Raw genomic sequence first — 27,237 nt, forward strand, 5'->3', positions numbered from 1 at the left:
TCATCTGGGAGCATCATCCCTTGGACACCCCAGCCCAGCAGCTCTGGCTGAGGAAGGTCCAGCAGGCAACAGCAGCTCTGGAGGGAACAACCAGAGCACCCTGACCTTCCCCTGGGGTTGTACTTTCTGAATTTTACAGGACCCAAAGATTTTCTGGGTGTTTTTACTACATATTGGAAAAGCCTGGTTCCACCTTGGTCAGGATTTACTGCTCATGACTGTACTAAGAAGCCAGAGCACTGTATGTAATGTCCTAGGAAAAATATGGGAAAGAAAGAGTTCTGCTTGTAACCATGTTCCTCAACTAATATATTTTATGATTTTTAATACTGTTGTAAAGCTGTCTCCCCAGACACATCAATAAGAGGAAGAATCATAGAATCATGGAGTGGTTTGGGTTGGAAAGGATCCTAAAGATCACTTAGTTCCAAGAAGGAACTGTGCTTGCAGCACCTTCCCAGAGGAGCATGTTCTGCTGGAGAGCCACCTGCAAGGCTGCCCACTCAGCTGGAAAAAAATACAACCATAAACCTCCCCCCTTCCCAAAAAAACCCCTCCATCCCTTTATCCAACTTCTCTGAAAAAAGATTTTAGAGATGCCACACAATACAGTCCTTTTTAGCTCTCTCTGCCCCCGAGCCATGCATTAATACAGCTGAGACTAAGCTGGATTGAGGGAATTATAAATTAATGTACTGGACGATGTAGAAAGCTATCAAACCCCCCCAAAAAAGCTCTTCAAAAAGCTCAACACAAAGCTGGATTGTAAGCAGAAGATTTCATGAGGTCAGGGTGACAGTACAAAACCTCTCACTGGCAATGCTAGTAATAAGAGCATCTTATCTCCTGTCTCATAGAAAGTACACTGATTTATAACTGCACATGTAACTAACAAACTCCCCAAATCTTAGAATATTATAATTTAATCACAGTTTTTTCAGGCTTAGGGAAAAAAGAGGTGGTCAGGGCAAGAAAACCTCTATACTTGCCACCTTTGTGGAGCCTTACCAATGGCTCAGTGATAACTGCTGTACACTGAGCTTGCAAAGAGGCACTGTAAGTATTTCAGAAAGAAATAAGGACAAGCCCATGCACTTATGAAGACTTCTCAAGTGCACAAAAACCATGCTTTTGAGACTGCATGCAGAAATTTTGATTCTATGTATACAAATGCCAGGTTTCTACTAGTAAAATTCAAGCCAGAAAAAAAAAGTCATTTGTAATTCAGGGGTATCACATTTTTCTTACAGTGTCCAAATCAAATTAAACCACATAAGATTTTTTCTTTTTGTGACTTGCTTTTAAATTCAGTTCTTCCAAATATCTGTTAAACCTTTTGAAAATTAAATGAATCTTCTTTGTCATGTGTGCCATTGTGGAGATCTGAAGAAAAGCAGGTGGTCCCCAAACCACCTTTTTTTTTTTTTTTTCCCCTAACTATATAAGTTGGTCTAATAAAAGATACTATCTGTCCCTGCAAACCTTGCCTGGCTTCAGTTTTCATGGCTGAATAAAGATAACAGGAAAAGTTTAATGATTAACTTTCATGTTCTCTGTTTTCCCCTTTCATCAGGGTTTTCTGGCTGCTGGCACAGAAACAGGGGCTGCAGGGCCAGGGGTTGCATCCACCCCCTCTTGGCAGCACCAGGGAGCTCAGCCCCAACCTCCACACACCTCCTCCTCCTCCACCATCACCACATCGACAGCTCTGGTCCTCAACCTGTCCAGAACAACCTCCAACTCTGCAAAAAGATCTAAAATAATGCCAGAAAGATGGTTTGTTTCCTTACAACGGGAGGAGACAGGGACAGACACTGTGGCGTCTCTAGCCATTCCATCTCACCCCCTTGGACCTCTCAGAGTTTTTGGGGACTGTAAGAGGTCCCTCCAGAACCTTCTGGATCGGTTATTCTGAGGATAAGCAACACGTGCTACAGTGATTGAGAATATAACCTAACATTTTGTCTCATCCCTGACCCCAAAACCATTCTCCTCTGGTAATTGATAATCCAAGGCCACATTCCTCACATCTTTAATGTGGCCCAAGGACTGCCCAGTAAACACCATCTCAAATTTTGGCACCAGAAGTCACCCCAAGACCCCACATCTCTCAGCACAAGTGAGGATCACCCCTCTGAAGGGTTCCACCTGGGGTTTTCCTGCATGCCCAGGGTGGCCTCAAGTCAAGGCTAGGTTAAACTCTCATAATTTTGCAAATCCTCCCCTTGTAGCTGTTTAATCCCCACTTTTCCCACACCAGCTGGAGGACACTTAGCCTGGTCAGCTGCATGCAAGAGCCTTCTGGTTTGTGGAAACCCCATTCAATGTTCATATATTGCAGTGCCTTGAATAACAGAGCTTACAACCTCCCTAATTTATCATCAGTGTTTAAAACAGTATCACGAACTCTCACAAGTAATGATAAATTAAAAATTTATCTTAAAGCAGAGCCATTTAAGTTATAATAATCTAAAAAGATCTTTGCTAATCTGCTACATCTTTAAGCAAAAGAAATACACACTCCCTGGGTTTCGTAATAAAACAAAAATGAACGTTGGCAGAGCAAGCAAAATCATCTACAAATACAAATCAACCTTTTCTCCTTGTGAGCCAGAGTAGCCCAAGGGATAGCAGCAGAATCACGACTCTGATGTATTTATACAGCACATTTCACCTTCATTAATCTAGATAACACACTGGCAGATTCTTGGTTTTCAATTCCAAGCTATTCCTGTGCTACAGCAACTCAACACTCACCTCTCCTTTGACCACATGAAGGTCTCCAAACACCTCCCTGGAGCTCCATGGTTGCCTCCTTCCTACCCTCCCACCCCCTTGGGATTGCCTGCCCTGGCTCTGACATAAAGTTTTTGACAACCTCAGCAACACAGCAAAAACTAGAGGAGGGAGGTCAGGATGCCAGAACAAAGTGCTCCTGCAAGGGTCTGTATCTTCTCTCTGGTTTTTTTTGGGAGCTGACATTTTGGGCAAGAATTTTAACAGCTGAGGTGTCTTATTTGCTTTTGCACTGCAACTCGTGTGGCTGCTGGGAGGCATTCCCTCCAGACATCCTCAGTGTGTTATGTGACAAATAAAATCCAAACCGTGGGGAAACTGACTGCTCTTGAAACCATGTTAGAGTCTGATGGGCTGAAAATGTCTTCATTTTTATGCCTCTTCACTATCAGATAGAAGAAAGGCAATGCTGATGTAGGTAAGTGCAGGCTGTAGGTTTATCTAATAATGTGTACTTGAAGATAGTGAAAAATATTTCAAATTTGCCTACAGTTATGAACTGTAACTCAGACTGAAGGGTATCACTGCAGTGAGCTCTTTCCCTCTAACAGTTTTCTCTATTTTATCAGCTCATTAAAGCCTATCACCTATCAGCCTAAAAGCTGCAGTTTTGTACCCCAGAGTTATTTTCATTTAGGTCGTTTTTTTAAATTTTAAGATTGTGCCACCAGGAGGGTGAGGTACTGCAAGAAGAACTATTCAGATCTCTTTTTTTTTTCTTGGGAAGGAGGGGAAAGAGAATGTCTCACACTGAAGTTCTGGGAAGTTAACAAAGTTTCCTGCCTTGCAGCAGAAAGCAGTTTACCAAGATGGATGCATCATACCCCTGCCTACAAATTTATACACTTGATTACACCATATGGATTCAAAAAACACCATCAAATGATCTCAGTGGGCTAAGAAAACAACCTGGGATCTTGAAAAAAAAAAAAAAAAGGTTCCTGAAGCAACCAGGATCTTATATAGTTCTTGTGTCCCAGGGGATCCCAAAGGCCCTGGCATGTTTCCTGCCACGGACACAAAACCATCTCTGCCATGTGGCAAAGAGGTGAAGTAAGACTTGGTACCCACCATGAAACTCAGCTAAATGAGCATGTTACAATTTCACACACAAATATGTCTGTGTTTTCATGGTTCACTCCACTAACACACCAGAGGTAAACTTTACAGCACTCAGTAAATCTCTTCCTCTAATTAATACCTTTGATAGCACAGGGAAAAAAACTCAATGTTGCAAAAGAAGCTGTAACACCTGGCCAGCTGATTTTCTTAAGAATATTTAAGAATACAGAGGTGACCTCATAACTACCCCCAAACTTGCCAATGAGTGGTACTACTTTCAGCAAAAGTTCTCCCAAACTTCTCCCTGGTCCTCAGCCCCACAAATGGGTCTCCCTCCCTCACCTGTTGTCCTCTCTGCAAGCAGACAATCTGTGCCCACCTGATATCCCCTTCCTTCCAAAGGAAAAAGGAAGGTGATTCTTCTGTTGTTCACAACAGAGAGATCACCCAAGAAGAAGATAGACAAATCTCCCTCACAGCATCTGGAAATGATTTTGTCTTTCCTAAAACAAGCTATTTTGTTGCTCCTCAGAAGAAACAGACCTTGGGAGAGGTGAACTGAAGTGAATCCCTCTCAATACTTTGTTCAAGGTCTGGCCAACAGGCATTGATGGGTTTCAAGATTATTTTTTTTTGTTGTTTTGTGTGCACCACAAGGGTCACAACTCTTGAGGGACTCCTCTCCAAGCTCTCACTGAATGAACAGGATGGATCAGGCAGAGGGGGCAGAGAGAATGTTGCACAAGACACCCACACACATCTGGCCATCTTCTGCCTCCTTAGTCCCAGCTGAGCTGGTGAACCATGCTTGTGGCCAGGATTAGGTACAGAGCAGCCACCATAACTCCTCCCTGGCATGTGCCTGCATTCAAGCACTCAGCCAACTGGAGATGGCTTTGCTGTTTTGCTCCTGTTAGGCCCATGGACAAAAAATTCCTTGCTGCTGCCTCACAATTCAGATGAGGAGTGCCTGGAGTCAACGGGTTCAGTGTGGGGATCATTCAAACCAGCTGTGACCAGTGAAAAGGATCCATTCTTCATTCCTGTGCCTGGGCTTGCTAGAAAGTAGGGAGCAAATGTTCCACCCAAAATAGTTTTGGTCTGAGCACAAGAGAAGCTATTGGCAACAACAATGTTGAAAGAAAGAATGCCTTAGCATCAAGCTCAGATGCCTTGCAAATGTACTTTGTATCCTCTACCCCAAATCATATTTCTTTCTGCCTGTAACAGACTACATGCCTTAACCAGCTCTGGCAGATCACTGAATGTCTTTATTTTGGCTAGTAGAGAGCTCCCTGCCATATGGGACCTATCTAGGATGGAAAGCAGACCTACCAGGAAGGAGAGTCCAACCCCAGCTGAGCACTGGGCCACCATGGCCCTCCAAAATGAAGCCAAGTTGTGCAGAAGTCCTGGGCAAAGGGTGCAAATACACCAGCTCCTCAGCTGCTCACCTTCCCTTTAAGGATGCTTGGAGAGCATTGCAACAAATGCTGATTTTTTTTCTTTTTTTAAAGAAAAAGCTGCCACAGCAACCAGGTGGGAATGGTCAGGTCTTGGTGGTTTATTTTTAACCTAGAGTGGATTTGAAAAGCAGAAGGTGCTGCCGTTGCTAGGGATGCAAAGGTAGAGCAGCAGCCACAAAGAGTTCCCTCTGGGTGAGCAACCAGGCTTGATCTGAGCATTTCCTCTGGGTTGACTGGCAAGAGCAATTAATCCTGACGCCACGCATATGTTCTGAGTTCTGTGTACTTCAGAAATGAAAGGAGGAGAAAAGTTCTTGTGCTTTGCTGTGAAATATCAAAAGCACTGAACTGTGATGCAGGAACAGGGCCTTGTCTGCAGCACCCTTGCCCAGCTCAGGGCTGAGAAGAGGAGCTGGCACACAGACTTTAAGAAGTTTTCTTTCCTCACACACCCAGGAGCAGTAACACATGGGAATACATCTCCATCCTCTTCAGTCTCCAGTGCACCAGAGAGTAAGGACAAGGCCCCGTTAACAAAAGGGTAAAAACTAAGATAAAACCAATCTGCATGTCTAAATTCCATGATATAAAGGAAATGATAAACCCCTGCAAGCTGAGTTTCTAATTTGGTCTTAATCTCATTGGGCATAGCTGCGTCAGCCTTGGCTGCCTCTCCATCTCCTTTCCATTGGTCAGGATGAGCCTTTTCCCAAATCACAGCAGCTGGCAGGAGCAACCCTCCACCTCCTTGCTACAACTTTCCTTTAGAGCATGATGACTTTTAAATCCTTTTCAGGCTCCGAGCCCAGTAAGCAGTCAAGCCCAGCACAAAGTGATATTTATTTCTCATAACTATTTTTTTTTGTTGTTGTATATATAAGAATCTGATAGAAAAATACCCTCAGCAGCTTTTGTCATATCCAGAGGTGGATTTGAAGCTCTGAATTTGCTGCATGTAGCAGTGCTTGGTGCAGCACACCTGCTTCTTAACAGAGCTAAAGGCAAAGCCTACCCTAAGATCCAAAAGATCCAAACTGCCTTCAGCTGAGTGACTTCCAAACTTTTGGGGAGCTGCAAACTTTGTTATGGACAAAGAACTGAAGTGAACAGGCACAATGGCTGCAGAGGGGGTTCCTTAATTAGAAAGTTGGCTGAGGAGGAGGAAAACAATGCTACAGATAGTGAAGGCAAAGAGCAAGCAGTCTCAGCTCCTCCAAACCTACTTGTAATTACTAGGCTGAAAATCAAGCGTGGTCCTGCTGCTGAATCAGAGCAGTACAAGCTTGTGAATATGACTTGGCCTTAATTAATACATTTTGACAAGGCTCAAAACACTCCCCAGGCGATTTGAGACACTGTAAAAAATCAAGGAACTGACAGTTTTTGACCTCGAGATGTCAACTACAGAACTGCTGTCTACTTTTGATGAGCTGTCACTCTATCCTCTGGACATCCCTGCTGCAGCTGAGCATTTCCAATCAGGGGCTGCAACCACACAATGTGGTCCATGAAACTACTGGCATGTTCTCAGAGCATCAGTCAACCCAGCTTCAACCAGCATCCAAGAATCCCTGTAGAAACAGTGGTGGCAGTGGTCTTTTCAGCCCCCTACCTTCCTCTAGCAGGGTGATGGGCAATGGGAGAGCAGAGAGACATCCAGCACTGTACAAGTGATCATGAGGAAGCCTGAGAAGCCCACACCTCACTGCTCACTTCTTGGCCAGGTTTGCCCAGCTGTCCTGGTGGAGACCCAGAATGCTGTTGCAGAAGCAGTGAGCTGTGTAGCAAAGGGAAAACACTGACCAGGAAGGTTGTGGGCTTTTTCTAACAGCAGAGCAGATCCATTCCTGAAAGCACCATAAACTCTCCAACACGTTTCAGAGTCTGCACACATCTCAACCCAGCACAAGGTTCCTTGAGACAGAGTCAAGTTATAGACAGGTGTAGAAAACAACAGGGAGAGAAACTGCAGCTGGTTGCATGTGGGTCTGCCAGTCTAATAGCACCTGATACCTGTGACCAGAAAGAAGCTGATACCTGTCACACTGAGACCATCCAGCATCCTGCTACGGAAACTCAAAGCGCCGGTGCCAAACAGAGCTGTGCCATGTGTCTGGGGAGCCAGGGAAGGCAAAATGAGAAAACACTGCTTGGCTGCAGCAGAAAACCAACAAACTGATGCCTCTCCCAAGCACAAGGGTCGGGCCAAGGAGAAAGACGGGTCATGGATTGTTTCCAGGGGTGCACTTGAGCAGTTCTTACTGTAATTGAAGGTGAAGCTGTGGTCTCCCAGGGTGTGCACGCTCCTGCCACCCGTGTCAGTCAGCATGGGCTGTTCTGCTCCTGCTGTTCTGCTGCCAGAATGAAATGAAATGTGGGTTCTGACACGATGGAGGCTGAGGAGCAGAGCTGTGGTCTGCAGATAGGTGAAAAGAGAGTAATGGCAGCAAGAAGGTTGAGTTTTGGAGTGTGACTCCAAAAAGAAAATCTCAGTAGACACTGCCATGGGTCCTCTTCCATGCAGAGGATGAAAAAGAATTATCCCAACCTGGACAGGGAGAAGTGAAGCTCCTTGGATGGTCTCTACCCTGAGCATCTCTGCAGCAGGATTATGACCATCACCCCAAGAGACCTACAAAATTACCTTATATCTGACACCCAAGAGCTCCACGTGGTTTGATCCAAAGCAGGAAAGCACAGGCTGCACACTCTGTTTACAAGAAAATTAATCTTGACGGAGCTGAATTGAAATCTTGGAACTGGCAATCAGTTTTTATGAGAAAAGAGCTTGTTATTTTGCCAAATTCTGATTGAAAATCCTTGCTCAGATCCCACGGGCTCAGGGCTCACTTACCAAACGTGGCACTGCTGTATTTGGATGGACTGGAGTCTGAGTATTTGTAAGACCATGAAGGGCAGAAGCTGGAGGCAAACAAACAAAGCCGAATAACTCAGCCAACTTGAGAGGAGGAGCATACAAACATTTGAAACACAAACATTTTGTGAATGTTACTGGCAACATAGCTCCCAAGCACGGAATACTTTCCTAGAAACTGGCTACCTTTAGGGCACTGCCTGTTCTGCTGCACTATTTTGGTTGGCTTACTGTTGCTGATCCCCTTTCTTCTGCTCTCCTACTTTCTTCCTTCCTCTCCCACTTCTCCAGATGTGTTTGCCTTATGAAAGGATTAAACAAACAAACAGGTAAGAGGTATAATAACTCATTATACCTCATAAATTCCAAGAGTGGAAATAAAGGAGATTCCCTAGGAAACTGTCCTGGTGAGCAGCCAGATTCTCCTTTTCACAGAGGGCATCACAAAGAAGAACCATGTGCTCCTGGCACCTGGTGCAGGCAATCCATCACCAGAAAACCCCTGAAAGCAAGACAGGGATTGCAAACTGCTTATCTTCTCAGGTCCAGTTGCTGCTCTGGAGCCTGAGGGCTCTGGGAAGAGCAGAGGAGGCTTTTGGGAAGGAGTTAGAGCAGCACTCTTCCTTACTGGCAGCACCTCTTCCTTCCTGGAGCAGCAGAAGCTCACTGCTCCCCTGGGAGATCAGTGGAGCATCTCCTTTGGCTCTCACAAAGTGCTCTACAGCTTCCTGTGCAGTAAGCTGCTTGTGTAACACGAGTCTGAGCTGTGCAACAACCTCCCGAGCACTGAGCTTTGTGGGAGCCAATGTTGTTTCTCCCAGTCCTTCTGTGAGATCTGCTTCCCATATGTCTCTGCCGATGTGCTTGCCTTCCTCACGGCTGCAAAAGACCATTCTCCTTCTCCCCACTGATCCCACCCCTCTCCCTGCCTCAGCCTGCCTGCTGGATGGGCACCACATGGTTGGGTTGGCTTCCCTCTTCTCTTTAATGCCACCACTACAAAGGACACAGCACCAAGGCTACACGTTGTCTCCAAACTCAAGCAGTCAAACTGTCCTGGGAACAGAAGCCACAGTAGGATGGGACTTTCTTTTGCATTTCTTGGGACAAAGCTCATCTACTGCCATTAAACAACTAACATGAGAGAAACACTCAGTTTCAGAACAAACCACAAGTTCTGAAGGTCATATTTACCACCTACTTTATAAGCTCCCCCTTTTCCAGGTACCACCTTAGAAGAATAAGGCAGTGAAATGGATCTGGCTCTGGATTTCATACACACCTCTCACACCTGCAAATTCTTTACAAGGTCCTATTTACTTAGCAAGGCACCTATCTGGCACCCTGCACACTACCTTCCCTCTGACTAGTATCTCTATTTACATTCTGGAACTTTACAAGATTGAGCCATGACCAGATTCATTATCTCCACACACTCCTGTCAATATTGCACAATTCCCAGTTCTCTTTCCTCTTCTCAGCTGCTACCAGGATTCACAGTGACATTACAATTACCATACACAGATACCACGAGCTTCCATGAGTGACCTTCTATGGTTTGTTGTAGCCCGTGGTTTCACTAATCTTTAAATATCCCCAAATACAGACTGACAGACCAGGCTGATGTCTTATGATACTTCTGAGGATCTTCTCCAAACCCCTCTATAAAACAGCCATCTCAGCTTTTCCCACAGACCCTGACCTTCACTCTCCCAGGAAAAGAGCCACTGCTCCTGTCCATTTTTTATGCTTTTGTGGTAGAGCAGCCAAGATCCTTCCATGCCTCCTGCTCCACAGGTCTTGCAAACCCAGCTCTGTCCCACCTCCTGCTGCCACATGTCCCATCCCTCTGCTCCAAGGTACATGGGGGGATCAGCCCCCACTGGGACCTCCCACAGCTCTCCCATGACTTCCCAGCTGCTTCCAGCTAGAAGTACTCTCCTGTTTCATCCTCAAACCCCTCAGGTTCTTTCCCTCTCTGCTTTAATCCCTTCTAACTCTGAAGCACATTTTCTGTTTCAGGAGACCTGGATGCTCTTTCCAGCCACCTCCCATCTCTCTGTACACTTTCAGATCCCCACACTAATAATGCTCCAGTTGTTGTGCAGCTCAATCAAGTCTACAGCCTCAGTTTTAGCTCTCTACACAGCTACCACTCAGCTGTGCCCAGGGAAGCTTGGATGGCAACCCAGCAATTTATAATGCTCAAAAAGCCACAAGAGTTTTTCAGTGACAAAAATATCTGCATCCTTCTCTAGAGCAAAGCATAGGGGGTCTGTATCTACTGCTAATTTTCATCTTCTGAGTTACTTCTTTTTCTCAAGAGCATCACTGGAAGCTACTCAGACTGCCTTATCTGTTCCTTATCAGGAGCCAGCCTGATACATCACAATTTTAGGCTGAGTAAAACAGAAGTGCAAGAAAAAAACCAGAAAAAAAACCAGGAGTATTGTGATTCCGTGTCAAACTGCAATACCAGGAATGAAGAAAACAGAAACATTCAACTATATGCACAACTAAAACATTTCCAAATGGCAAACCTCCAAAGCAGAACAAGAGTTCTTAGCACACAGCCAGCACTGCCCCTCCAAGTCCAGCTGACCATGCAAAAATCAATGAGAACAAACCAGGCAACATCAGGGCTTTGTGGCACTATATTTAAAAGCAATTTGAGCTTTAATCAGTCAACAGAATTTAATTTGCTGGCAGTAAGAAAGGTGGAATTTTATTTTTTTTTCCAAAGCATGAGGGGGATGGATACCTGATCTCTGTAAGGTACACCCCAGTTTGTAGCAAGGGCTGGGCATGGGGCCAAACACACACACAGGGGCTCAGCATCCTCAGCATCAGAGCCACAGACAGCAGGAACTGAGCTCAGGCAAGAAATCCTCCAACAGGTTTACCCTGCAACATCTGAAACTGAATTTATTTCACCCCCAAGCCCTCTGTTAGGAGTTTGTTTCAGAAAATACTCAATTGCAAACTTGCTGGAATTCCTTTTTATGTCTTGCTTCAGCCTGTTAATAACAGCACCAGTGCTAATGACCTAACTCCAGAACGCAGAGAGGAAAAACAGCACTTCATGAAATATTGATACACACTTGGAAATTTGACAATTATCTCCAGAGCTCTTTGGTAAAATCTGAAAGCAAATAAATAGCAAACATTTCCTCTACTCATTAAAATAGTAAAAAACAGAGAAAGAAACCTACTCATTATCCCTTTGACAAATACAACCTATTATTTTTAATAATGCACAGGCATTCAATGCACGGAATTTATAGCTTCTCTTGCTTAAAGAAACCATTGCTTTTGTAGATCTAATTTTCAGAAATGCAATGAAAGTGAGTTACGTGGAGCTGCTGGGGTTTGCAGAAAGGGTAAAACAATTCTTCTATTTAAATAAATGGTAAAACTACCATTTTTCAGGTGGAAGCATAACTTCGCTCACTGCCCTATTTTGGAAGCTGCTTGTCCAGAAAGAAATTACTGAAAAATTAGAAATGTTAATTGCATTTAACTTTTTCATGCAAGCTTGGGAAATAGAAAACTGGAGTAAAAAAGAGATGATGAGCCAGAGAGTGGGGCTGCTAATTCACATGGTAATTTTCAGGGAAAATATGCTCCAAGATTTTCAACAGGACCTTAGTTTTCATCTTTTTTTTTTTTTTTTTTTTTTTTTTCCCCACAGAATTATATCCTAAATTATTACTTAGTGTTGTGTTTGCTGTCTTAAGCAAAGTCCCTTCTGCTTATTTCCTTGCCAAGTCAGTACAGCAGGAAATAATAAATTGCTTGATACAAAAACCACAAGTCACTTCTGGCAAAAAATGAAGATTCTGCAGAACCACTGATCCAATTGGATACTGACTGATACACTGATTATATTTTTGAGAGTTTTTGTCCCCATTTTCATGTGTATATGTATCTGCATATATAAATAAAACATGAGAATGCCATCTTGGCTGTTTATATTCTTTACCAAGGGTCTCCATTGGCTTCAGCCTTTCAGGTAAGCCCTGCTGGTTTCCTTCTCACCGTGACAACCTGCTTATCTCTTGGATTACAGAGCCTAACCCACTCTTCCCAGGAACTAGGATGCTTTCAGAAACTGTGGGAAGAGTACTGGAATTTCACTTTCCTCCCAGCCCCTCCCTGTGAGCAAGATGTGGTCAGAGACCACTTCCCTTGGCCACCCTACACTTGGTGGTTGAGATGCACCCTCAAGGTTTGGGGTGTTCCTAGATGGAATCACAGAATCATAGAATTGGCTGGGTTGGAAGGGACCTCAGAGATCATCAAGTCCAACCCTTGATCCACTCCCGCTGCAGTTCCCAGCCCATGGCACTGAGTGCCACATCCAGGCTCTTTGGAAATATCTCCAGACACGGAGAATCCACTACTTCCCTGGGCAGCCCATTCCAATGCCTGATCACCCTCTCCAGAAAGAAATTCTTTCTAATCTCCAACCTCAGTCACAGAAGTCACACAACCTAATGTCACAGAAGAGGTCACAAGCCTGACCCCAGTGCTGGCAGTGATGGCACTGACTGTCCAAATGCTTGCGCACATGGTAGTGGGGTCTGCACATCATCCAAACAAACAAAAAAATATATGATTTTTTTTTTTCTTGGCCAATGAGGTTAGGTCAAAGTCTTCCAAACAACCTGAGACCTGGAGCCATCACACTGGAGAACTGATCCCTGCAGGGATGCTGTGTCACACAGAACAGGGCTCAGGGTGGCCCCGTGTTCCCTGGTGCCATGGAACCCCCACTTAAGCTGATTGTTGGCCCTGACACCCTTAGTGCTGGGGGAGAGGGAAGAGGAAGGGAAGCCGGGCTCTAATCCTCTCCATCTGCTCCGGAGCAGCTAATTGGATTGGGAGAGCAGGAGGCAAGGCCCCCAGACAGGGTGCTGGCGGTCACACCAGCCAGCCAGGCACTCAGAAACCTCCTTTTTCCCCTAAACAAAGCTGCTCTGGTGCAGGGGGTGAAGGTCCCACCCAAACCTCTCCTAAGGATGCCCCAAGGCAGGGCAAGGCTGCCCCTCACCTCTCTGATGGAACTGACACTGCCTGGGAAAAATCAGAGTTGTGACCCTCCCACCAAGGAACATTTCATCTCTAACAAAACACTGGAAACAGCAGAGATTAAATATTAGCTTTCTGTACCAAAAGCCAGTGGAATGCTGGTATTGTCAGGTTTTATTTAGGTGCAAAAGTCATCTGTCTGGTGTTATCCATAAACCTTACTACTACATGTCCTGTGTCTGCCTCGTTTATTCTAAATCAGTGGCCTAATGATTTGGGTTCTTCTGCTCTTTAAGGATTCAGCTCAGCACCTACTTTGCTTTTAAAAATAACAGAGTTCAGTCATGCAACATTCCCATTAAACTGATCCATAGCCTAACACTATGAGAAAGACAAGAAATATAAAAAAATGTTTAATATTAAAATGATCAGAAACCTTTAAAATTTTTTTTTCCCTATGTGAACACTAAGTTTGTAGCTATGGAAACTACTTATAAGAAAGCTAAAGAAAAATTAAAAATCAACAGAATGATCTGGATGTATGGAAGTCCTAACAGTGACAGAGTACTACAGACAGAGGGTTAAAGGCAAGTGTCAATTGAAGATGACAACACTTGCACAGCTGACAGCATGTTCTCCTCTGGCAGCCCAAATTCATTTTTATTGCCATGGCACTCAGGTCAGTGAATTGCAACCAGAATAAGTTTGACACTCGATATTGCTTTTGATAAAACCATTATAAAAGGCATATTTCAACCTTTAAAGAAGTATTTAAAAAGCAGATTCACCACAATCAGGGAAATGTGTGTGCATCTTGGCCAAACCAGTCAGTATTTTAGCAAGACAGTTTTCAGCTCTGTTCTTCAGCCATTTACCCTACTGATGCCAACAGTTCTGACAACATCAGTTTTCAGGTGCACACACGATACACATCTGCATGCTCATCTACCAAGCTGGGGCTGGTATTACTCGAGTAATGCTGAGCCAGGTCCTTGGGAGCCTTTCAAAGGTTTTCCCAAACTCCCTCTGCGTATTTCCAGCTAGCACCTTGATCATTTTGCCCATCAATGCCTTGCAAAGGGTGCTGTGAGCAGCAGGATAGCAGAATCTAACAAGACACAGCTGCTTATTGCAATCAAGGATTTTTGTAGGGTCCTTCCAACCCTGGTTAAAATCCTCATCCTGTGGTTTTGCCCGTGGGTGCAGTGCAGACACAGGTTACATGGAGTCACACACTGGGACTGGCTCCAAGGGCTTGCTATGGTCTGTCAGGTCAATGTGCAAATTAAATCAGATTTATGCAGTACACGCAGCTTCCTTTGGTGCTGTTTCAGTCTGGATTGGTAATTGAGCTGCTTTACATGTGTACATGGTGATTACACGCTGCAGTCTGTACAGAAAACACAGTGAAGAAAACCTGAAGGTGATTTCTGAGCTGTCTGCTGGATGGTACATTGGGCAAAAAAACCCACAAACCCAGCATCACCAAATGCTCATGAAATTGGTATTATGCATGAAAACCACTACTAAACTCTCACTGCCCATAAAGAGCCCTGAGAGTTTCAATGTTCTACTCTTAAAAGAATGAGCTAATGTCACTTCTTAAACCATCCTTGATGGCCTCTCTTAATCATCCTTGAACAACCATCAAGATTCTTCCTCCTGACTGTGCCCTCTCCTCTCTGGGGGCTGCCTACATGAAGAGCTTCCACCTGCAGCTTATGTGTGCTTTACACAACTTCTAGCTGTCACAGGGTGGAAAATACCACTAAAAAAATCATGGTCAAGTGTTGGACAGCAAAGGGAGAGCTGAGTTAATCACAGTAAAAGGCATTTCTAGAGTCTCCTTCACACTGGAGAGAACTACTTGTCCAAGGAAGTCCACTCCCCTCAGACTGGGTCCCCTTGCTTCCCCTGGTTTTTAACCAAATCTTACAGTCAAGTAATTCTGCTGCTCCTTCCTTGTAAAACCTGCCAACCTGTATGGCACAGCCCCCTTCCTCATCTCTGTGGGAAGCATCTTCCCATCCAAGACACATTTGCAATCAACCACGGTTCCTCACTGGCTCCCTAATTCTGCCATCAGAAATGGAAATCTGGATGGATCCCTTGTTTGGGAGAAGTCTAGGCTAGCTACAAAAATACAAGACTTACCAGCCAATTGCTTTAAGACTGAAACACTGGATCCAAAAAATGTAAATCAAGTAATGTAATTAAAATACTAAAAACCATAGTAATTTGAAGATGCAAGGTTTTGGAAGGTGGAGCTCCAGCCATCTGATCAGTACCACTAGATGTGGTTGCCCTTACCAGCTTTGCTGACCTACAACTGTTTATTTCCTTGCATTACCCCCCCTCCAGCACAAGGCTGCTCACAAACCTGCTCTGCTTTTCTTGTCCAGACTTCCCAGGGTTTATTTTCCCTGCTTGCCACTTGGTGCACTCACTACCTGTGAGGTTATGGATGGTGAGGCTGCAGGAGCAGCTGGCTCCAAGGACCTTTATCCTGGGGGGAAGCCAGGCCTGACAGCTTCATGGAAAAGGTCCTGATGATGGAGAGAGTCCTATTTGGGCTCTCTGGAGTTCCCTGGATCAGTTCTGGAGATTCAGCTCTTGATTCCTACACCCCTGCCTGCTCTGACACCACTTAGGTGCTCATTCACCACCTTCTCATACAACTCTGCCATTGCTAGGAAGGGCAACTGGTCTCATTTCTAAATAATTATTTTAGGAAATGGAAAGAAGCTGCAGCAATGAAACTCGCTGCTGAATTTCCCTTATCTAACTATACCAAAGCAAGGGGCTCATCAGCATGACCCACATCACTACATCCCTCACCAGGACACTGTCTCTCCCACTGGAAATACCAGACAGGGAAGACATCTTCTTCCTGCAAGCCAGCTGCCCAAACTCCAAAGTAAGCAGTAGCTGTGCAGTATCCTTATGTAGTGCTTAAGCTCAGCACAAAACCACAGATCAGGTACCTAGAAACAACTCACTGTAGGAAGACTACAATACCAAGTCCAACCAGACTTCAAAAATAGCCAAAATGGTTTATTCTAAACCTCTATCCATAAAACCAGCCTCAAAGCAGCACTGGACTCTAACATACATTTTATAACACTCTGTTGACTGAGAAGACATTAAGCTACACCGACAGAAAATATCTGCAGCTGTCTAGAGACAGCATTTAACACTGAGCTTGCTCTTTGTGACCCAAGCACCCACAGCCAAAGCTACACCCAGAAGAAGGCTCATCGCTCCCAACAACGCATCCTGTCTCTTCCTGCTGGCAAATCTCATTTTCCTGGAGGAGTTTCTCTCATCCGCTCAATGTTTTAAAAACATCTTAGCATATTTGCAGCATTTTCTTATCACCTGGCATGTTAAGTGTGAACACTCCTTAGCCATGGTGTTCCTGAGAGAGTAATTCCTCCACACAGCTCCAACATCTACAAACCACCACGCTTTCCATTTTCCATCCGTATCCTTCCCTTTGCCTTGTGTCTTACCTTGGCTTCTACTCTTAAAATACAGTTTAACAGGACGAAAGGCTCTCAGGCTCTTTGGAAAATAAAAAAGGGGGAAATAAATAAAAACGAAGACAATTTTTACAGGTCCTACTTTAGCTGAACCTTTCAGGGACTTCAATGAGAAGATAATCTTTCTGTGATTATGGCCAAACCCTCTCGTTGCTTAGCAACACATAATTAAGGAATATGTTTTCAGATCCGCTTTGCAAGCTGGCCATTATCAGATGAAATTACTGGAGCAACAAATGTCATCCTCATGCAAATGAGTTGGTCGTAGGCAAGAGAAAAAAAAAGAGGGGGTTGAGTAGTGAGAAAGAGCTCAGCAGCAGCACAGAAAAGCTGTTGGCTTCCTCTGGTTGCGCACCTGTAATTCTTTTAAAGGGCAGGGACAGTGTCTGGGTCGCTAGAGAATGGGGTTTGCAGTTTTTATAGGGGACCCACGGAAAGAGGGATCTGTTTCTTGAGCAGAGGACACTGCTCTGGTGGTTGGGGTTTCACTGCATCACTACTACAAATAAACGAACATATTTGTGTTCCCTGCATTATTGCAATGCATCTGGGTTTTTTTTCTTTTTTTTCTCTTGTCTTTCAGGCATTAGGAAATTGCTTATTTAAAAATACTGCCTAGATGTCCCACTTCAGTGTCTGATCCACGTCAACACAGAACGTGTTGCCTAATACTGGAGTGTTTTTAGAAATCAATACATTACACCAGCCACATAAAGGACGCAGAAGCGTGAAAGAAATGGCACCCACTTCCTCGCTGTGTAATTATGGCAAGCCAGGGAGAGGGTTGCACTATGCGCCTGCATTTTGACAACTTTATCATTTCCACTCACAAAATCATTCCTTATTTAGATTCCTGTGGAATGGCATCACCAGTTTGGCACCGTCCCTATGCCTATAAATGGTATCCTTTTATTAAAGCTTTGTGCACTGTTACAGTGCATTGTTTGCCTGGGAGTTCAGCTGAACTGCAACAGGGAGCAAATTCCCTCCTCGTCGAAAAACATTCCAAGGGATTTTCTTCCCTGCATTTTTCAAACAAGTCAAGCCACGAATGAATGGGTTTGCCCAATTTCCTTCCTCAGGGGTCAGTTTCTGCCAGGCTCTGGGCGCTATCACCAAGGTCCATCTCTGAAGTGGAGGAGTGGAGCCTGCTCAGCTTACCCAGCTCCAGAGCTGAGCAGCCACGGGCCTGAGCACTTCTAGAAGGGGAAGGGAAGGGGAGAAGCCACCCTTCATTTTTATTGTTCTAAATTAATGACAGGCTTTTAGTTTTAAGCACAGACCTATTACTTTAACAGCCATATCACTTCACTTACAGGCATCTCGAGAAGGAAATCAAGGGGTTTTTATTTTGCATGCCTGATAAAACCGCAAATTAATAATAAGAAGAAAAGGCTTAGGTAATGGGCAAAGGTAAGTCGATTCTCAAATAACACCATTAGCTACCTGATGAATTTAGTCAAAACAATGCTAACCATTTCCTTGGAGGAATGCATTTGGGGCTGATAACAGTGGTAAGAAGTCAATCCGCAGCAAACCCTGTAGTCCTAATTGCTCAGCCAGCGCAGTATCTAATCTCCCTTTCTCTACAAACAACAGCAACAGCAAGATTAACCCTGAAAGCACTGAGATACAGCTCACTTTCCACTGAAGTTGGTTAAATAAATAAAATATCTGGAATTTAACCACAGAGCGAGAACCAGCACGGCCTTGTGAAGGAACCCCACTCACCTTCTCTTTTAAACAAGAAAGAGCTGAATATTTGGGGATGAAGCCCCAATATATTTGACTGCTTTTGGGGGAGGGAGGGGGGATAAAATAAGCAACAACAAAGCAGTTTTAAGCTACCATATGCGCTAAGACCCTTTGGAAATAAATTACTTGTTTCAGGTGATGCCATGGTGGAGACGATGACGGGTGGCCCCGTGCGCCGGCTGAGCTTCGCATAGGGGGGGAGCTGGGCAGGGAAAACGGGTCCGGTGGGTGCCAGGCTGCCATCCCCGGGCAAACCTCCCCGTCGGAGGAGCTGTGGGCTGCCATGTGGGCTGGGTGCTGGTGACGCCGCTGCTGCTGTCCTCTCCCTCTTCATCAGCTCCATGGGGACAGTGTAGGTGGTGGAGTAGGCGGTCTTGGGGCTGACGTGCGGGTTGGCCGCCATCATGGGAGTGCCGGCCGGAGCCGAGTAGGCAGAGGCTGGACGGGAGTGCGTGGTGCAAGGCAGAGGGGTGTTGTACCCAGAGCCAGGGAGGAAGGGTGGTCCCTGAGCAGCCCCCGCCGAGGCAGGGTAGGCAGTGGTCTCCAGCAGGTGCTGGGTCGGGGCGCTGGAGGGCCGGCGGTGGATCTCTCCTGCTCGCGGGGAGACGGGCTGCAGTGGAGGCGGGGGTTGTGGGGCACCGGGGCCGTCCGTGGTGGGTCCCAAGCCCAGGGGTGCCCCGTAGTCACCCATCAGCTCGCTGCGGTGGCTGAAGCTGTTGGAGCGGGTCCTGGGGCGCAGCGCCCCGCTCCTCCGCTCCTGCCTCTGGAGCTGCATTTCTGCCTTGTAGTTGTGGGCGATGCGGGAGAGCACGCGGGCCTGCCCCAGGTTGGGAGCCACTGACTTGATGTCGTTCTCCTCCATCATGGCCAGCAGGTTGGGGGAGTCGAAGCCCTGTTGTAGAAGGGCAGTGAAGGTGCTCTCCGAGACGCCCTCGGCTCGCAGCAGAGCCACAAACTCGGGGTCAAAGCTTCTTTTCACCTCTGGCCCAGGGAAGGCGGGGGGTGCAGGTGGGTGGGAAGGGGTCACCGCCGCCGCCTCATAGCTGTCGTAGGGGCCTTTGGTGCCGGTGCTCTCCCGGCCTGGCCCATACCCACCGCTGGTGCCGCTGGTGGGGTCGACCACCAAGCAGGTGGGTGCAGCCTGCCTGCCCCCCGCCATCTCGGGGGGCCGCTCTGCCCCGTCACCGTAGCCTTGCCTGCTGGGAAAGGCGGGTGGCTCAGCTGCGTACCGCTGCCCAGGGCCTTCCCCACCGTAGCGCACCGGGGAGACGTCTCTGCTGCGCATCCGCTGCCCGTCCGGGGCCATCTTGGGGTCCCGGTAGAGGCGAGCGGCCTCCGGCGGGGCGGGCATGCGGCCCGGGGCCTGGTCCCAGGACATGCGGTTGCCGGGCACCCCGTAGCTCATCAGTGGCCTGCTCGCCACATGGTCGCGGTAGCAGCGAGGGTCCTTGGGTGACCTGGCAGCCAGGGACGGGTCACTGTAGTAATCCTGGGGCAGCAGGGAGCCCCGGCCTGCCATGGCTGCCTGCCGGTCGCTGTAGACGAAGTCGGGGATGGATCCCTTCCTGATGGGCCCAGGGGTGAAGGCTGCATCGTGGTACGGGTACACCTCCTGCTTCAGCTCCGCACCGCCCTGCAAGATGATATCGTTGGCTCGGGGAGGCTCGTACCACCCGCCCTCGCTGCCGTAGGTCAGGGAGCTCCTCCGGCCCGGCGGCCTCTGGTACTCGAAGGGGTTGTCATTCTCCCAGTTGCCTTCGTACCAGCCGGCAGCGTCCCAGCTCTGCGAGCGGCCGATGTTGGGGTGCTTGTTGGGGATGGGCATCACCGCCAGGCCGCTCGGTCCCGCCGAAACAGAGGAGGCACCTTCCTTCTCACCGCTTCACCGGCGTGCATCCAAACCGGACCGACTGCTCTGCCCGAGCCCTCCCGGGACTCCAGAAACCACCGCTCTGTGGTTTTACCTTTCCAAGCGTCGCCTGAATTATTAATTCTCTGAAAGCTGAGGAGGCACAGGCGTGTGGCGGCCGCTGCCTCCCGCTCTCACACCCTGGGTCGGTGGAGGCAGAGACCCTTCCCGCTCAGCCCAGATGCTTTATCCTCTGCCGCTGGGGACGGCGTGCACATGGACAACTGCCCGAGCAGTGTGTGGGGATTAGGAGCTAAATAAAACCACTAAAGCCCTCGCTCCATGTGACATCATTTTAGCCCGATGCAACCTCCTGCTCCTGAGCCATGCAATTTCTCCCTGGGGAATGAGTACTTCCCCTCCCCATTATATATATTTTTTTAATGTGTTGTTTTTTAACACGTGTTTCGACCGTTTTCAGGTCTCCTTCCTCGCTAGCTCAGGGCTCCAGTCCACGGTAGCACCCACCAGGAATTGAGAGCAAGATCAGGAAATGTGCACGTAGCCTCTCGTTCCCCACACACGCACATGTGCAAATAAAACAGAAAGCTTCAGTGTCAGCTCAATCTTAATCCACCCTGATGAAATGCTAATCCCCTGCACACAGCTAAGGACAAATTAAATGGGAACAGGCAGGCAGGCCTGAAAAAAAAAGGCCAATGCAGGATATTCGAGAATACAAGAGAGATTAAAAAATTAGCCAGGTATCTGTTTAACACTTTATGAATATTATAATTTGCTTTGGAAATTACTTTTTTTTGTGTGTGCGTGTGTGTGTTGAAGTTTTAAATTAGCCGTCCTAACGAGGCTCCAAAAGGATTCTTTACATTATTATCATAATACCCAAATCCTTTCATCATCCCAGGACAGAAAATTGTGGAGGTGTAATCTGGAATGTATAATTTTAAGACCCTAGCAGAGGTCACGGAAAAGGAGGGGAGGATCAAAGGATCTAAAGCTTGTTCTTACAAAGCAAAAAGGAATAGTAGGCTTCTGCCTATTATCTCTGGCTTCCTTTGGAAAAGCTACGTGTTTATGAGATGGGAAAACACTCAGAAACATCAGAGAAAACTCAATTTGTATCTAATGGTATTTCAATATTCATATGGATTAAGCTTTTTTTACTCTTAAGAGTAGGCAAAAGGATTTAGATGGAATCACACCACAGAAAATTGTTATTTGGGAATGTAATAAAAATTTCCATATACAGTCACCCTTTTCAGAGGAGATATTAAAATAGCTCCCCAAAACATGCACTGAAACGATCACATGCTGCTCATGCTCAAATATTCAAAGAAGAAGAGGTCAACTCCTACTTACTCTGCTAACCTCTGCTAGTGAAGCAACATTTTCCTTTGTTTTTGATTTAAAAAAAATAAAAATCAGACAGAAGTGATTTTGCCTTTCTCTCTGTGATGACAGATTTCTTCACCTCCAACGTGCCCCTTCCAGGATGAGGCCAGCAAAGGGAATAACAGCAACCTGCCCTCTCTGTTTGCTTGTGCATTTTTCCCTGCTAATCCACAATAAATGTTTAGTGCAGTAGCCATCACATGATGGACTATTGTGCTCTTCTGATGGCTAAATCACTAATACAGCCTAATGCTTATACTCGCCTATCATACTAATACCTCTGGGCTATATTTCTGACCCAAATACTGACAGGATCTTTGAGTAATCCCTAAATTTCTTTATTGCAGGAAATATTATAAATCCTCTTCAAACATTCTCTTCCCCGATTCCATCCCCAAGAACCAAAGTCTTTAAAATTATGTTGGATATTACACAGACATGCAAAACACAGGCCCCCAAAGATTATTTATGCAATTCTCTGAGAATATCTGATTGGCATCATATTGAATTAACTAACAAACTTAAGGCACATTGGAAAATTTCTTCTTTTGTGAGAGTCAAAATGGGAAGGCACATTTGTGGCATATAAATAAAGCAGAGAACGTTTTAACAAACAAAAACATTTTATTACAACAACATTTTGCTAAAGAATAAAACGTATTCCCAACTGGCTAGAGTGAGAGCTGTGCCATTTGTTTGTTCTGAAGCAGCAGAAGAAAGCTACCAAAATGTATATGACAAAACAATAAAATGCTGGCCTATAGATCAAGGGCATCTTCCACCATTGTCTTCAAAGAAATCACTAATGAACACAGTCACCATGTTCAGCCCTGACTGACAATGGAAAAAAACCACGGCATGGAAAAATCAGCTTTCAGAAATGCTGATCTGAACAACTGCAAGGGAAGCCATAAGGCAGCTTTGAGAATTTACTACCTCCGAAAAAACCCCCAAAGGTTTAATAAGCCCTTGGGTACACGATGGCCACACAAAAAGAAACCTCACCCAACCCAACAGATCAGTCACTGGTGACCATGCCCTGCCCAGCTCCAGTGGACCCAGGGGGTGACAGCAGGAGCAGAAGAGCCACCTCCAAGCTCCCTTCAGCCCACGTGTAGGAGCAGCCCCTGCCTGGGGCTCCCACCAGCACCCAGGTGCCACTGCAGGAGCCCAACCCTGCATTCCCTGGGCAGGAGGATGTGTTCTTCTCACACTGCTGCTCAGGAGCCAGGAAACCTGACCTTTAGAGCTGCACCTGGAACACTCATGCATATGGATGCTTCACCCCTAAGCACTGACCTCAATGGAACAAATTAACTATTCCTCTGCTCCAAGCCAAGCAGAGTCCTGATCCTGCAGGACTTGTACTTTTCCCTCCTGGGCAGATGTACCCTTTGGAGGGTTCTATCACCAACAAACCCAAAGCCAGTGGGGAAGAGGTGCCCAGGAGCCATGGAGCTGGCAACCTCCCGTGCCACCACAGCAGCAAAGGCAATGTTATGCTTGCAATAAATCAAGAAATTAATAAGAAATGATAAAAATGAAATTTTGATGGATGAGCAGTAAGGGTCTTTTGTTTTTTGGTTTGGTTTTTTTTTGGCACTCTTAAAAATAGCCACAAGAGGACATGGAGGCACCGAGGCACAATCCAACATAACCACTCTCATCTGCCCTCCTTGGGAGCACTCCCAACATGAGGGGGAGATGAAGGACTGCAGGACAGGCAGAAAATTCTCCCTTTATCTTTTAATTCTAAGGGCATTTGGGAAAGAAAAAAACCAAGCAACACATACAACAGAAAAAAAAAAAAAAGCAAGCAAAAAAAAAAAAAAAAAGCTGATCAAGAGATTAAGTGCTCTGGTATTTCAGATAACGTGAAAAATGCACAGTTTTGCCTTAAATACCCTGAGTTTGAGTTTAGTGTTAATTTAATAGGCAATAAATTTTGCTATAATGCAAGTACAGAACAAGTCTGCTCTGAAAAAAAGGTAATGGCAGAGCAGAAGAAAGGTGGGCTCATCATTTAAACACCACATTCAAAACCAGATGGCATGAACTCTGGTTCTGGAAACCACTTGCAGTGAGTATGAAAGAAATATCTTAGAAAGTGGCATTTTTTTTTTTTTCCCTTGAGGAGGCTGTTTTGCACATAAAGCCTATGGTAAGAAATCAGGATGCTAAAGCTGTGACACAACTGTGCAAACAATGTTTTTTGGTGTCTGCAACACTGACTCAGGAGAGGCTGGATGTGAAATTCAATTCACATCGATGTAAAAGATGTCACTGCAAATTCTGAAAGCAAGAAAAATTGCTCTGTGCAACACAATAGTACAGATTGCTCTTAGGTTTGCTATTTCTTCTTGTAGAATATTTTTCAATTACAAGTTTGTATCTTGTTTCTATTGGAAAAAAAATATTTTTAATGTAGTAAAATGTTGACTTTTTCTCCCAAATTACTTCCTTCTGAGAGAGAGCAGAAATAAAACAAAGTAGCACATATGCCAAATGCCGTTTCTGGCCAAAACCATAAGGTGCATCAGTACTGGAAAACCTAATTCCCTTTCAAAGGCAAAGGAATCCCATCCCCACTAGTGAAAAATCCTCTAGAGAGCAAATACATCTTGTGGTAATGGAGTGAGCAGGTATCAGGACTTTATACTTCACACTTTACTCTGCCAGTGTCAGCCAGTAAATTGCTGAATTTCTTACTTCCATCAAGAGGGATATAATAATATACACCTATCACATTCAGACAGTGTTAAGATTAATCAGTATTTGTCATATGTTTTCAGGTGACAAGGTGACAAGGTACCAGTAGGATAAATGTTCCTGTCCTCACTGCCTGGGCTTTCAAGGACTGTGTGTGATTGTGCCTAATGGCCCCCAGAGCTCGGAACATCCTTCTCCTATCTTCTGCTGCCAGGATGCTGGGGAAGCAGAAATGAGCTGGGGCTGAACTGTACCAGGATATACAAGGGATGCTATGGAGAGGAAAATGAAGAAATGAAGAGCATGTCTGGTGAATAATAATCCACATGAACATGCACACAAATGAGAAGAGAGAAGAGAAGAGAGAAGGGAGAAGAAGGGAGAAGAAGGGAGAAGAAGGGAGAAGAAGGGAGAAGAAGGGAGAAGAAAAGAGAAGAAGAGAGAAGAGAGAAGAAGAGAGAAGAAGAGAGAAGAAGAGAGAAGAGAACAGAAGAGAAGAGAAGAGAAGGAAGAGAATGAAGAGAAAGAAAAGGAAGAGAAAAAAGGAAAGGAAGAGAAAAAAGAAAAGGAAGAGAAAAAAAAGGAAGAGAAAAAAAGAAAAGGAAGAGAAAAAAAGAAAAGGAAAAAAAGAGGGAAAATAAGAAGGACAATGTTCCAAATCCTTGAAAATTACTGCGTTTGCTAAAATTTGGCACTGCAGAAATCTCTCTCCTGGTGGCAATAAGCACTCTGCCTAGATGGACTTTCTAACAGTCTCCTGAAATTAGAGGAGTACAAAGAGAAAATTAGCAGGATTGTGCTGGAATAATTTTCAATAATCAAAGGAACAGAACAGCATCTGAAAGCACTCAGCTCTTGAAGCCATGCCACATGCTTTTACCAATTTCCAAACCAAAAGCATCAATGCTTTGTAACTGCAACAAAACGTTCCCAAATACCAACTTGGTGCTTTACGACAAAACACTCTTAAGATCAGGCAGTTATTAACCAATCACTGCTGCATGGAACTCTGTATTTTGATGACTTTAAAGCAAAAATAAAAAAGAAAGCTTACGTCCATCTGAAACTCAACCCCTCTGCTGCTGGGATGGAAATGTGCCATTGGCTCAGATGTGTTACAAGCTCTAGGAGTGCACTATCACTCTGCCTCCAAATGTTAGGCACAAACTGGAATCTCCAACTGGGTCCAATTGCTGATCCCACTGGCTACATAACAAGCAGGCCCGTGCAGATGGAAAATAAAAGGTCAACACCATACCCAAAGAAAGGTGGAAGCATAACAAAGGAGCCCACCTCCCATGCCAACCACAGCAGGGAGTTTACTCCCCAAACTGGTAACACAAGCCTGCAGTGCCCTTCAGAGGGATTTCCCAAGAATCCCCCAAATCCCAACATTCCAACGTGATGAGAGGATGTGAAGCCTCTTCCAGCCACCCCAGCTGGCATCATGCTGAGGAGGCTTTTCATACAATGAAACCAGAGTGACCTGATCACTGTGGTCCTGACCTCCTGCCTCTCTGCTGGGAGGGAGCTGGGTCCTCAGGGACATGGTTTAGAGGTGAGCTTACAGTGTTGGTCAAAGGTTGGACTGGCTGATCTTGAAGGTTTCTTCCAACCAAAGACATTCTGTGGAGCAGGCAGGCTCCTTCCCACTCTCCTATCCAGCCAGCACCATGTTTAAAATCACTACCACATCCCAACAACTCTCTGGCTGGAGGCATCTCACCCATCTTCCAATTACCTTGTATTTATCACAGAATAAGTATGCACAAAAGCACCCTGACAAGCAGGCAGCAACTTCTCACCTGATGTTATCCCTGGAAAAACCCTGGTGATTTGCTGTCTGGGATGAGAACTGAATTGCAGGTAGAAAATGCAGGAAGCTAAAATCATCTACAATAGAGTTGTAGTTCAAGCCAAGAAGCCCAGCTCCAAAACACACTTGGAGAGACCAGGATGAGCTCTACAAGCTCTTGAAACTTCAATCAGAAACAATTTTGTCTTCAAGTATGGGGAGATTCCTATGAGAGTTATCTGAAACAGCACTCCCATTCCCATCTCAACAGAAGGATAATAAAAATATCAGATGTATCTCTACACCCCAAAACTACACACTTTTGAGGACTACAAAATAAAACCCAATCTGGTTGCTGAACAGCAGTCTAAAAGCCAGCAGGCAAGGTTCATTGGGAACATCCCTCAACTATTTGCAAAGATCTAATCTGAGAATGCTCTTAAAAATAATCCTCTAGAAATCACATCAAGCACCTTGTCTCCAAAACTGGGTATTAGACCTTGAGGTCAAATCTCATCATTTTTAATAAGAATTCAGGATCAAGATTTAAGTAGCACATGTAATTAAAAGCACGGGAATTATATCTGTCCCAGACAGCAGTGGAGAAATCCATTGTTAAATGAATGTATATTGTAATTCTGAACTCTGTCATGCATGTCTGGGCTTTGCATGAAAAATAATTAATTACTAGATTGTAACATGGGCCTGAGGAGATAAACAGGCTGGGGTTCAGGGGATCTCTCTGCCTTACTTCCCCTGATGATGCCAAGAGCTTGAAACACCTACTTTCCTTGCAGACCCAAGACAGATAAAACCCAAAACCAAACCAAAATAGGAGGAAATATTATTTTAACTACAAATAATATTTATGCATTGCTTTTAAAGAAGACTGATGTATTATATTTTCAAATTGCAATAATTAAATTAAAGTATCATAGATGGAG

The 27,237-nt window shown here is 45.4% G+C and overlaps 1 protein-coding gene across 3 annotated transcripts in view; it reads right to left on the reverse strand.

Moving 5' to 3' along the window:
* Positions 1–27,237, reverse strand: part of CTBP2 (C-terminal binding protein 2) — a 129,954-nt gene that overhangs the window by 19,361 nt on the left and 83,356 nt on the right. Inside the window, exon 1 of one of the 3 annotated variants that reach the window (XM_030453658.1) lies at positions 18,654–20,352. The exons of 1 other annotated variant lie outside the window; for it this stretch is intronic. In XM_030453658.1, coding sequence (XP_030309518.1) covers positions 18,654–20,352 — 1,699 coding nt within the window. Of the gene's footprint in view, positions 1–7,586; positions 7,663–18,653; positions 20,353–27,237 lie in introns of those variants that run through there. One more of the 3 variants, XM_030453659.1, reaches the window with a different exon arrangement.

Source organism: Calypte anna, chromosome 6 (genome assembly GCF_003957555.1).
Source record: "Calypte anna isolate BGI_N300 chromosome 6, bCalAnn1_v1.p, whole genome shotgun sequence".
In the NCBI taxonomy this organism is placed as follows: domain Eukaryota; kingdom Metazoa; phylum Chordata; class Aves; order Apodiformes; family Trochilidae; genus Calypte; species Calypte anna.